The 12,942-nt window shown below is 39.6% G+C and overlaps 1 protein-coding gene across 1 annotated transcript in view; it reads left to right on the top strand.

Annotated features, from left to right (window-relative positions):
- Positions 1 to 12,942, top strand: part of Usp20-33 (Ubiquitin specific protease 20/33) — a 348,425-nt gene that overhangs the window by 148,131 nt on the left and 187,352 nt on the right. Inside the window, exon 6 of the mRNA XM_067150436.2 lies at positions 12,035 to 12,173. Within this exon, the coding sequence (XP_067006537.1) occupies positions 12,035 to 12,173 (139 nt within the window). The remainder of the gene's footprint in view (positions 1 to 12,034; positions 12,174 to 12,942) is intronic.

The raw sequence follows: 12,942 nt of genomic DNA, 5'->3' as shown, positions 1-12,942 counted from the left end.
AGATTGTTTAGATCTGCATATCAACATCTCTTGCTGTTCCAAGGGGAATTGGCAGCAACAAACAATAAGCAAGGCCAACAGAATAATTTGTTTAGTGACTCAGATCCGCAGAGCCAAACAGTTTTACTGTAAGTTTCTGGACTAAACGTGCAAACAAAATTCTTGTTTTCTGTTTTTAAAATTTGTGAGGGAAGGGAGAGGTCTCCCAGCTTTAACTATTTGAATCTTTTCATCAACCGAACGGGTAGTAAATGGCTTTTCTAACAGATTTACAATTATATTCATTTTAGACTTGTCCATTGTTAATATCACGTGCACAAAATATAATAAAACACAGAAAACTACGAATAGCACAGGAACAGCACACAAAGAATGAGCTCGCTAGTCAGCCACAACTCAAGTACTGGAGGTAAGTCACCCCAGCGGCATTGGTCACTTTCGTCACATTGGGTTCTCGCCGGGGGGGTATTCCGTGGGTCCCCTTCGCTGTAAACTTGGACATGCCGACTTTCTCCAAGTTGCTAACAGATGGCGGAGGGTGGCACGTGTATGGGTTGACAAAGTCTGACCAAGTTTCATGTGCAGCGACATCATTCGGAGGGTTTCAGAACTATGTCTGTCAACGAATGCAATTTTAAGGTTGAATGCCTTACATCCTTAATTTCCTCATTTGCTCTCTCTTTCTTTCTAGAGTAGAATAGATGGCGAGACTACACCAGCACCACACGTAGTCAAGCAACGGAACTAGTACAGTTGCGCAGAACTTTTGAACTTCTGAGAGATTAAATTATTAATACTTGACTTGAAACAACCTAAGATCGTACTTCAGACAGTTCGTTCCGTTATCATAACACATGCAATGAATGCCTTGCAAGCAAGGAAAATACGCCCTTGGTTAACATCACTATGCAAATAAGAAGAGCTCAATTATCTTACTTTATTGGAACTATCACATGTGTTTAATATATCTTTGTCTTCACTTTATTAGAACCAAACATTTGTGCTCCAGAACATTCTCCAAACAAAACCAAAAAAAAAAAGATGCATTTTAATTGACGTAGTTGGTAATCCAAATCATATTTTGATACATCATCACGCCAGCAAGGAGAGCCCGATTACCATAGTTTTTGAACCATTACATGTGTTTAATATCTTCATTTTAATGGAACCAAATATTTGTGCTCCAAAACATTCTGCAAACAAGAAAAACATTTAACATGAATTTTAACTGACGTATTCGGTAATCCGAATAATTTTAATGTGCTTTTGTCCTTGTCTGTTGTACTTATTCTTACAGTTATTCAATTGATGATGTCTACAAGATAGACGAAACATGTACTGATATTTGTTAATTGTTAATTAAATAAAAAATCTTTTAGTATTGTAAAGGTGGAACCTTTGATGGTACCTTTTGAAAAAGTATATGAATGACGATACAGGCTTTAAATGAAATTTATTTTATGCAATACTGGGCTGAGAGAAAATTGAAAAATCCATTGTATAATTGACTAAAGTGGTCCAATGAAGGCCATAAAATGTAAAATAAAATATATCAAACTCAAAGAACTGGAGGAGGGACATGAAGAAGAAATGGTGGAAGAAGACCAAAATTAAGATATAACTATATTGGAAATAGGAGCTATGAAGATGAAAGGTGGCAAAGCTTCAGGTGTGGATGAGATGGCTACAGAGATGATAAAGGCAACAGGACCAGGAGGGTCACAATAGATATATACATTATTTTTGAGTGATATGCAAGAAGAAAAAGTACCAGAAGGGACTGATAATTCCAGTGTTCAAGAAGGGTAATAAGAAAAAATGTAGCAACTATAGGGGAATCGTTCTCATTTCACATGTAGCAAAGATCTTTGATGAGGTATTGGAGAGAAGAGTGAAGATGAAAGTAGAAAAAGAAATGGAGGGAGAACAATATGGATTTAGATATCATCGAACCCCTCCAACGTCACAAGTAACAAATCTCATGTCTGTTCCGTATCGAAGATAACTATCAGTGAAATTCTTTCAAGAATAAAATTTACTGTATCCACCTGTTCAGTACAATTGTATTGCAAGCATGTGAAATGAAGTTACTACATACTACCCTCCACAAACCACCCTCAAGCATGACAGGTAGGGTGGTGTTGAACGAGCCTTCACCATTGTTGTCTTTTCAGAAATGCCTTCTCTCTCACCACTGACTCCCAGTTCTCTCCTCTCAACATCGTCTCTCAGCTGTGCAGCTGTCCCTTCCTAGGTCTTCCCACAGGCCTTCTTCCATCAGCCATTCTTTCTAGGCTTGTATGTGGTGTTCTTGTGCCAGGCATTCACTTTACATGTCCATACATTGTTATTCACGAAGTTCTTAGCTTCTCTTCTGTCAAGTTCACTTCCAGTTCCATTCTGACGTCATCGATCCTTACAGGGTCCTTGCGTGTTTTGTGGAAGGTAGTTTGTAGTAACTTCATTTCACACGCTTGCAATGTATTAACAACTCTTGCATTCAGTGTACATGTTTCTAAACTGTATGTGAGAATGGGCACAAAGTACAGTATGGCTTATACAGAGTCATCTTGGTTCGTATCCCAAAGTAGATGTTTTATGAGGTTGTAGAAGGTGGAATTGCTAGACACTCTGTTTTTACTATTTCTTTATCTGCAGTACGCCTGCTGGAAATCATACTCCCGAGGTTTTTTGAATACCTGTACACATTGAATGTTTTCACCTTTAAGTTTTATGTGGCAGCCAGTATCTTTCCTACTCCTTTTCAGTGCAACAGTTTTTGTTTTGCTAACTTTCATCTGTTATTGTTTGAACTTTGCTTCCCATTCACCCAGCTTAGTTTATACCTTTACCTCTGTCTCTCCCCAGATGGCTACATCGTCAGCAAACACCAATGTGTATAGTTCTCAATCTCGTTCTCTTTTAAGTATTTGAAGAATACAGTCCATGACAGTAATGAATAGCAATAGTGGGATTGAGCTCCCTTGTTGAGAACAATCTCATAAACTCCCATCAGCGGCGCAAAAGCTTTTTTTTTTTTTTTTTTTTTTTTTTTGCTAGGGCCTTTACGTCGCACCAACACAGATAGGTCTTATGGCGACGATGGGATGGGAAAGGCCTAGGAGTTGGAAGGAAGCGGCCGTGGCCTTAATTACGGTACAGCTCCAGCATTTGCCTGGTGTGAAAATGGGAAACCACGGAAAACCATCTTCAGGGCTGCCGATAGTGGGATTCGAACCTGCTATCTACCGGATGCAAACTCACAGCCGCGCGCCTCTACGCGCACGGCCAACTCGCCCGGTCGCAAAAGCTTTGGGTAATTTCACGACCCATCTTGAAACACGGGCCAAGGAGTCTTAACATGTGCGCGAGTCATTGGATTGACACTAAACCTAAAGGCGCAATGAAAGTGAAGGTCCCGCCTTGTGCGGACCGAGGGAAGATGGGCCACACCGCTGTGCGGCTCCGCATTCCCGGGCGTCTCGTTTTCATTGTGAGTTGAGGCGCACCCAGAGCGTACACATTGGGACCCGAAAGATACCCTGTGTGGTATTAAACCATTCTGAATGGCCATCCCCAATATGCACACAGCTGCTACAGTTGTGGTACAGAATCTGGACCTTGCCTATAAGATATTCAGGCACTCCCAGTTCTCTGAGGCACTTCCATATTACTGGTCTACACACCCTATTGTATGCCTTTTCTAGGTGTAAGAATACTACAATTAGGTCTTTCCCTCTCTCCCAGTGCTGTTCCATTAACATCCTTAGGGTGAAGATCAGGTCTTTTGTTCTTCTATTGGTTCCAAATCCATGCTGTTCTTCCTCCAGGACAGGTTCTATCACTGCTCACAGTCTGATTTCAGTGATTTTTTCCATTTTCAAACCATAAGAGTGAAGTGTGATACCCATATAGTTGGCACGCTTTCTTCTGCTTCCTTTTTTTTTTTAATACAGTAATAATAAAACCTTTTATTCAGTCCTCTGAAACCCGATTTTTACACCATATTACTCTCAAAGTTTTGTATAGCCACTGCACTCCAGGTATACCTGCTGCTTTAATCATGTCAGTAGTAACTTCATCAATCCCAGCTGACTTAATATTTTAAATCTTTCTTAGAGCACTTTCCACCTCAGACCAACTAATTGGAACGTCATCTGTTCTCAGCCTTTCTTCCACCTCTTTAGTAGTTTCTCCCTCATTCAGGAATGTGTTGAAATAGGTCTTCATTTCATTTCTAATTTCTTGTTTGCTCCTGACTAAATTTTTTTGACTACTGTTTCTAGTGTTGTGATGTCCTCTTGCCAGATCTCTTACTTTTAACCAGGCTGTACAACATCTTCATATTTCCTTTACTATCCTCTTGTAATTTTTGGGTAAATTCACTCAAACACTTCTTCTCTTCTTAATTTCCTATTTTGGTATTCTTGGTCAATTTTTTGTATTTTCTCATCTCCTAGTTGACTGTTGTCACTATTTCTGGCTCTTTCAACATCTCTCACTTTCTTGACGTTATCTCATTTTTCTATTGCCTGTTTTACTCCGTCATTCTACCAGGATGTTTTTTTAATTATTTTCCTGCTTGTTCTTCTGCACCTTCCTCTGCACTGCTGATGACTAGTTTTAAAATTATTCCATTCCACATCACTACAGCTAGTAACTTGCTTTGGGTCATTATTTTTCTTGGAACTTCTGTTTGCAGTCCTCTTCCTTTGGCTTCCAGTCTTTAATCCTTGGTATCCTCTTCCCAGTCTTTGTCTTCTGCACATGGATTCCTGTCAGGTCAACCACCAGAAGCTTATGGTCACTATCAAGACATTCGCTAGGAATAGCTTTCACATCTTCCACTTGTTCTCCACACCTTAGGTCAGTTATCATATAATCTATTACCAACTTATAGCTACCATCCCACTGTACCTTGTTATTTTATGACTTCCTTTCTTCTGGAATCTTTATCAGCAAGTTATTCCTTAAGCACAAATCAATTAGTTCTCCTTCCGTGTTCCTTGTCCCATATCTGAATGGCCCAGAATAAAGTATACTGAAATCAAGTATTGATTTATTTGAATTTATTTGAGAATACAGTACAAGTTATCAACACACCTCAGCACAAGATATGTTCCAGATAGGAATCACCCCACTTCAGGCATCTTTCATACCAGTGCTACAGGTTGTTAAACATCCCTGGTATTGTGTCTCTGGGCACAGAATGGATTACACGTCTGATTTTGGTCTTCAGCTGTTCAATATCTCGAGGCGCTGGATCTCTGTACACTTTTCCCTCTAAAAGACCCCACAAATATGCATCTGGTGGTGTAAAGTCGGGGAATTTGGCATGTATGGATAATTGGTTTGTAAGGAGATGGTGCAGTTGTGGAAATGTTCTTGCAGTACATGCATGGTATTCCCAGCTGTGTGTGCCGTTGCTCCAGCTGGCTGGAACCACTATCCCGTGCAACACAAATTTTGTGCCCTTTTTGATAGACACACAACGTTTCTGGTTTGTATAAATTTTTGCACCAGTTGTAGCACTGTTCTCTTTGTCAGAGGGGATTATTGAATTCCTCTTGAAAATGTTCCAACACGATCTTCACACTTGGTCCCCCTAATTGACCATTTCCATGTGAATGGAAATAATGTTCTACAATAAATGTTTTTTTACTAAAGCTAGAGCCATTGTTAAACCCCATGCACTGCGACTACTTCGGTGGCAAGTCAAAGGATGAACTGCAGTCTGACAAAACACCTGCTAACCCGCTTGTCTTGCAGCACAGTGTTGCCAAGTTTTGGTATATGTTATTCTAGACCACACTGTAGCTCAATGTTTGATCTAATTTTTGCATTAAGGAACATGATGGGGAAAAGATGGGAGTTCAGGAAGGATTTAGTGGTGACATTTATAGATATTGAGAAGGCATATGACAGTGTACCATGGCAGCCGGTCTGCGATCAATTGATAAAAAAGAAGGTAGGCAGAGCAGAAGTACAAATGACCAAAGCCATGTATAAAAAGAGTGAAAGTTGTGTGAAGACTAAGATACGACAGACTGGTTCAATGTAGAAACAGGACTTCAACAAGGAAGTGTATTATCTCCCCTACTGTTCATCACAGCCATGGATGAAATCCACAAGTGTGTACAACAAAAAGTGGGAAACAAAGAGACAAAGGCCATACTTGTTGCAGGTGACATAGTAATATGGGGTGAATATGAAATGGAAGTACAAGAACGAGTTACTGTGTGGAATCGGGAGATAGAGGAATGAAAATGAAAAATGAAAATAAGTTTGGAGAAGTGTAAGACGGTAATGATAACGAGAGGTAATAGAGAAGGAAGAGGGAATATTGAAGTAAATGGAAGGCAATTAGAGGTTGTGAAAATCTTCAAATATTTGTGGAGTATACTTGCAGAAGATGGGAAAATAAATGAAGAAATTGGAAAGAGAATTTAACAAGCCTATGGATTTTACCAGTGTGTGAGAGGTATAGTGCGGAACTGGGACGTCACAAAGAAATGCAAGAAATTTCTGTACTCAAATGTATTACACACCAATTTTGACATCTGGCGGGCACATGAATAATGACAAGACATGAAGAAAGCAGAATCCAAGCAGCCGAGATGAAATTCCTTAGAGGAATACCGCAATTGGGAAGACATGAAGGGATGAAAGCAGAAACATAGAAATCAGAGAGAGAATTGGATTCCGTAAATTGCAAGGCAAGATAGAGACCAGTAAGCTGAAATGGTATGGATATATGAGAATGGAAGAGGATAGAGTTCCAAAGCGAGTATTTATGGAGAAAATAATAGGAGGAAGACAACGGGGAAGGCCCAGAAAGAGGTGGATGGATATGGTGAAGGAGAGTGTAGAGATAAGTAGAAGAAATATGGAAGGAAGGAAGGGTGTGGTGGAGGGGTAGAAAACTGTGGAGGTCCTTGATTCACAGCCCAATCCAAAAAACTGGAAACGGGAAATGAGGAAGAAGAAGAAATTATAAAATATATGTACTAAGGATAAGAGACTGTATAATGACATTACAGTGATTTGATACTGAATTGGGAAATGAAAATTTATTCTATTATTCATAACCAGTTGTCTCCTCTAGTGTATCGCCCTATGCTTCAGTATTCGCGGCAGGTGGCTGGGTACCATACTCCTGCACAATTTCTGAATTCAAGAAAGTAATTGAAGTTACACTTGATTTTTTCAGATCAAGAATATGATTCTGGAGATAGTTCTGATTATTGCTTTTGTCATATGTACCTTGGTTGTGATGCTCTATATTGTTTAATGCATTTTGTTGAGGAACCTCGTGTACATTTTTTGAAGTCCGATAGTGAGCAAACCGGGCGAGTTGGCCATGTGGTTAGGGGCGCGCAGCTGTGAGCTTGCATCCAGGAGATAGTGGGTTTGAAGCCCACTGTCGGCAGCCAAGAAAATGGTTTTCCGTGGTTTCCCATTTTCACACCAGGCAAATGCTGGGGCTGTACCTTAAGGCCACAGACGCTTCGTTCCCACTCCTAGGCCTTTCCTATCCCATTGTAGCCATAAGACCTGTCTGTGTCGGTGCGACGTAAAGAAAAATTGTAAAAAAAGGAAAAGGATACTGAGCAAACTAAGAGTTGCACATTGGAATGGCTATATCTGAGGAATACTTACAGCACAGTTTTGATAAGGTGTCCGAATACATTTGAGATTTGAGTGGAAAATATATAAGGGTTGCCTGAATGAAACTGAGACATTTTGATTTCTGTAATGGTATTGTTTGGAATACGGAAAGTAAAGAGTGACGTATGGATGACATATCTGATTGAATATAGCTGCCTCATTCGTTCATTCAGTGTCCCAGCATTCCACTCGATGGCGGATACCCTGAGCAAGCAACGTCCGTGGTTGTTGATGGCACCATTCTTCAGCGGCTTCTCGGACTCACCATTGCTTGCATCCCCAGATATATCTTCTTTTATGACCACATAGGATCACTTTAGTCAGTCCGTCGTTCAGGTCTCTTTGAAGGGATTGTTCGGGCTTTGCGGTCCTCCCAGTACTTCTTCAGACGCTCCGATCTTAGTGCCCTTTCCTCAGTTGAAAATGTGCGTGTTGTTGGTTTGTTTTGTGTAAGGGTAAAGCGGAGGTTTGTATTCTTGAGTTTTGTATTCAATTTTTTCTTATTTGTGGTGTCTTCTGTTGTAAGGCCTATTTCCTTTAGATCCTCTCTTACTTCTCTGATCCATTTACATCCTGTTGTGGTATTTTTTGAGATGAAATTGTGTTGTACTAGTTGTTTCAGAAGTCTCGAGTCCTGCATCCTCATGATATGTCCAAAGAATCCCAGTCTCCTCTTACGCATAGTATCTGTAATGGGTTCTAGCTCTTTGTACATGACTTTGTTAGGTATTAACCGCCACTGTCCATCTTTCTGGTATTTTTTGTTGATGCAGATTCTTCCAATCCTCCTCTCAATTTTCTGAAGTCTGTCAGTCTTTGATTGTTTATTCAGGTAAAAGAGTGTTTCTGCTGCATATGTAGCTTCCGGTTTTATAACTGTGTTGTAGTGTTTTATTTTTGTATTTATTGATAGACATTTCTTTTTGTAGATATCCCATGTTAATTTTTGTGCTTTAGCTAATCTATTTGTTCTTACTTGGATTGAGATTTTTTCATTTAGGTTATGTGTTATTACTTCTCCAAGATATTTAAACTGAGTTACTATTTTGATTTTATTACCATTTATGGTGACTTCTTTTAGCTGTGTTGGTTTTTGGGGCATAATTTCTGTTTTTTCAAATGATATTTTGAGGCCAATTTTATTTGCAATGTTTTGAAGTTCTGATATCTGGGTTTTTGTTTTGTTTATGTCCACTGCTAGTAATGCTAAATCGTCAGCAAAACCCAGGCAATTTGTTATGATTTTTCGGCCAATCTTTATTTTGGGGGGACATTTTCTAAACCATTCCCTCATTACCATTTCTAGAGCACAGTTAAATAATAGTGGTGAGAGCTCATCTCCTTGCCGTAGTCCAGTTTTAATTTCAGATGTCTCTGATGTTTCACCCCTAAACTTCACTTTTGATTTGGTATTGGTGAGAGTTAATTTTATCATGTTTATTAATTTGGGGTGTAGTCCAAGGTGTCTTAAAATTTTAAACAGAGATTCTCTATGGATGCAATCATAAGCTTTCTTGAAATCTACAAATGTTATCACCATAGCTCTGTTTCTTCTCCTGTTATAGTCCATTATCAACTTAAGACTCATGATCTGATCAGGACAGCTCCTCCAGGGTCTGAAACCTCCTTGATATTCTCCTAGTTCTTTCTCAAGTTGTAAACTTATCCTATTAAGGATGATTATTGAAAATATTTTGTATGTTATGTCTAGGAGTGAGATTCCCCTGTAGTTATTAGGGTCGGTTTTGTCCCCTTTTTTGTGCAGTGGATGAATGAGGGCTGTTGTCCAGTGTTCTGGTAGTTCTTTAATCCAGATAGAGACAAGTTGTTGATGGAGGGCAACTTTTGCTGATGTTCCTGCATATTTCCAGATTTCCGCAAAGGTCTGATCTTCTCCTGGCGCTTTGTAGTTTTTTAATTTATTCAGAGCTTGGTAGACTTCCTTTATTGTGGGGGGGATTGATGTTTTCTGGTGATGTTTTTATCAGGGTGTTGGTGTCCAAATGAAGGAGTTCTGTAGGTTCCTCACAATTTAAAAGCTTGTTGAAATGTTTAGCCAGAATTTCTGCATTGTCTTTATTGTTATGGGCCAGCTTACCATCTTCATCATTCATCAGTAGGATCGGGGGTTCATATTTTTGGAGCTGTTTTCTGAAGGTTTAGTAGTAGTCCCTTGATTGAGTTTTACTGAACTGTTCTTCAATTAACTGCATGGTGTCCTTATGATGTTGTCTTTTTATTCTTCTTAAGACTTGTGTAGTTTCTTTTCTCTGTTTTACTAGCTTTTGATAGGATATTTCTGTCTTTTGGGACTGATGTAATAGCCATGCCTGATGTCTTTTCTCCACTGTTTCATCACATTCACTGTTCCACCATTGGTGTTTTTTACGTGGTTTAATTGGAGCCAGGTCTTCTGCAATTTGTTTAAGGTTGTGTACTAAGTCTTCAAGTTTATCTGTGATTTTTATTTTTTCAGTTGCTTTCTGGTAATTTTTGTTGTTGATTAGCTGGGTAGGATCTATTTTTCTTTTAGTTTTAAGGGCTTGCTTTTGTTGTCTCCTCTGGGGAGAGAGTTTAATTTTAATTTTAACTACGTAGTGATCTGAACCTGTGTCTATTCCTCGGAGGACTTTGACGTTACAGATCTCTTTGTGGTGGTATTTGTCCACGCAGACGTGATCCAGTTGCCATTCTCCTTTAGCGTAGTCAGGGTGTTTCCATGTTTTGAGTTTTTGAGGTTTCCTCTTAAAACATGTAGATTTTGAGATTAAATTATGATTTCTACACAGGTCAACTAGTCTCTCTCCATTTTTATTTGTTTCCTTGTGTGCTGGCCATTTTCCGATGATGTCACGGTATTTTCTTTCTGTGCCTAGTTGAGCGTTGAAGTCGCCTATTAATAATTTTATATGGTGTTTGGGGATGTTATCTATGGTCTGGTCCAATAGGTCCCAAAATTCTCCTGTTTCCTCCTGGTCTTTTGAGGAGTTGTTTTTATCATTAGTGGGAGCATGGGCATTTATTATAGTATAGATTTTATTAGATGTCTTTAAGGTGAGCGTTGAGAGTCGTGGAGACTGTGATCTGAATTCTTGAACTGAGTTTATTATTTTAAGGCTGACCAAAAATCCTGTTCCAAATTGTGGGACATTCTTCATCACTCTCTTCCCGGGTATACCTTTATAAAGTCTGTACCCTTGAGATTCCAAGGCATCCTGGTCAGTGTTTCTAATTTCCTGTAATCCCATGATAAGAATTTTGTGTTGGTCCATTATGTCGGTGATCACTTTTAGTTTACCGGTTTGCATGAGTGAGTTTATGTTGTGTGTAGAGAAGTATGTTATCTGCTTTGGTTTGATTCTTGATTTTGTCTCATTCGTGTATGTAGTACTGGGGTATTTCCGTGCCTCCGACTTCACGGTATCTTTCAGGTGGCAGCCCACCGTATCTGAATGCTGCCTTCTCTGAACTCTTGGTTCAGCCGGTGGAGTATTCCTTAAAAGGCCTTCCATGGTTGACTGTCAAGGTGTCACCTGTGTGGGACTAGGTCCCGAATTACAACTCTGGATGTGATCCAGGGAGGTGATAATGAGGCCGCTCCTCTGGAGTACAGACGCCTTGTGCAGCCGCCCCTAACCTGGAGAACAGACGCTGCGTAATGGATTCCAGTGGCATTTCCTCCACTGTGGGGACCATCACCCCACCCAAAGGGGCTCATTCGCCCGAAGCCGTTGGCCCTCTTAGGGAGTCAGGTTATTTCCCGCCGCCCAACACTCGGCGTTGGCAGTTTTACAGCTGGGTGCCAGACCATCAAACCCTCCTCCTTTCTCATTCCGGACTTGGGACCGGACAATGGCGGAGTTCCCCAGATATATATATATATATTTTTTTTTTTTTTTCCCACCAGGCTGCCTACTGTACCTGGCCTGATTTTGACACATCCCTACTCGTCCATGATGAAATATCCAGCAACAACTCAACACTGTACAGCATAATACACGCTCATTCCTGTGCACATCCTTCATACGGCAATAAATGTCAGCTCCACTAACACTATTTGCCACCATAAATTGAATAACCTATCTAGTCACTTTCCTTACACATATACAAACAGTGCACAGACACTTTTCAACAATAAGAGATTTATTCCTGATATATGTAGCCATTCACTGACACGTGCTGCATTCTCTTTCTTTGAATAATGACACTCGTTCTAAAATCTTAGTTGCATTTGGTCAACCCTTATACTTTTCATTTGCTGCCTTATTCCTGATATTCAGTCATTATTAGTAGGCAAGAGACCTACTAGCAGTGGATGACATCCCTGTTTAGGAGACTTCTAGTATATGGCACACTTTCCTTCTAGGTACACCCTATGTTCAGAGGTTACCAGCAGCATGACACACAGGAATTCCTGAGGTGTTTCATGGATCAGCTTCATGAGGAGCTGAAAGAGCCTCTTGTTGATCTCACCCCAGATAGAAGCAAAACTAGTCAAGCACATGGTAAGTATTAGAACTTCACTATCTCCATTTGGAATAATAGGTTAATTGATAAATGTTCATACTGTACTACATTTTGGTATGTAAAGAAACACTTCTTCATTTGCATAATCTTTTTCTGGATATAGGCTGTCATTATGACTATGTTTTGTTGGGTGCAGTTTGAGTGTTGAGCAGGGTTCAAATTGTACCATTCTCTCAAGTTTGCCAGTCAACAAATTCTTCTACTGGGTTCTCATTTACTTTCTAGTTTTCATTCTATTATAACTTGTAAGAGCCAATCTTTGTGCTCATTCTGCATAATTTTGCCAAAAAATTCAGGGTACTGCTTTTTAACAAGCATCATTGATTGAGGTTGGTAATTGGTTCTATGAATATACTCCTCATTTGTGATGAGGTTGATCAATGAGTTAAAGATATGCCTCTATACTACTCATTCTCCCAAAAGCGTGGATCATCTTTCTGTATCTACAGAGAGAGTCCACGTTTCAACATTACACCTTAAATAAATAAAATAAAAAAATAAAAGAAAACTGAATCACTTAACAAACCTTTATCTTACTTCTATAGTGATAGTGAAATGGCACGAGCATCGAAGAAGAACCAGCAACAAGCCATGTGCAGGAGTGGCAACCCAATGGAAGACATGGTACTGCTATTTGCAGATGATAATGATGTAATCTGGGGAAAGGAAGCAAAGTGCAACAACAACTAGATATACTGAACAGAAAAATTGAGAAGTATGGCATGAATATCAGTACAGAGAAAAGCA

Source organism: Anabrus simplex, chromosome 6 (assembly GCF_040414725.1).
Source record: "Anabrus simplex isolate iqAnaSimp1 chromosome 6, ASM4041472v1, whole genome shotgun sequence".
Classification (NCBI taxonomy): domain Eukaryota; kingdom Metazoa; phylum Arthropoda; class Insecta; order Orthoptera; family Tettigoniidae; genus Anabrus; species Anabrus simplex.
This window is presented reverse-complemented; position numbering and strand designations above follow the sequence as displayed.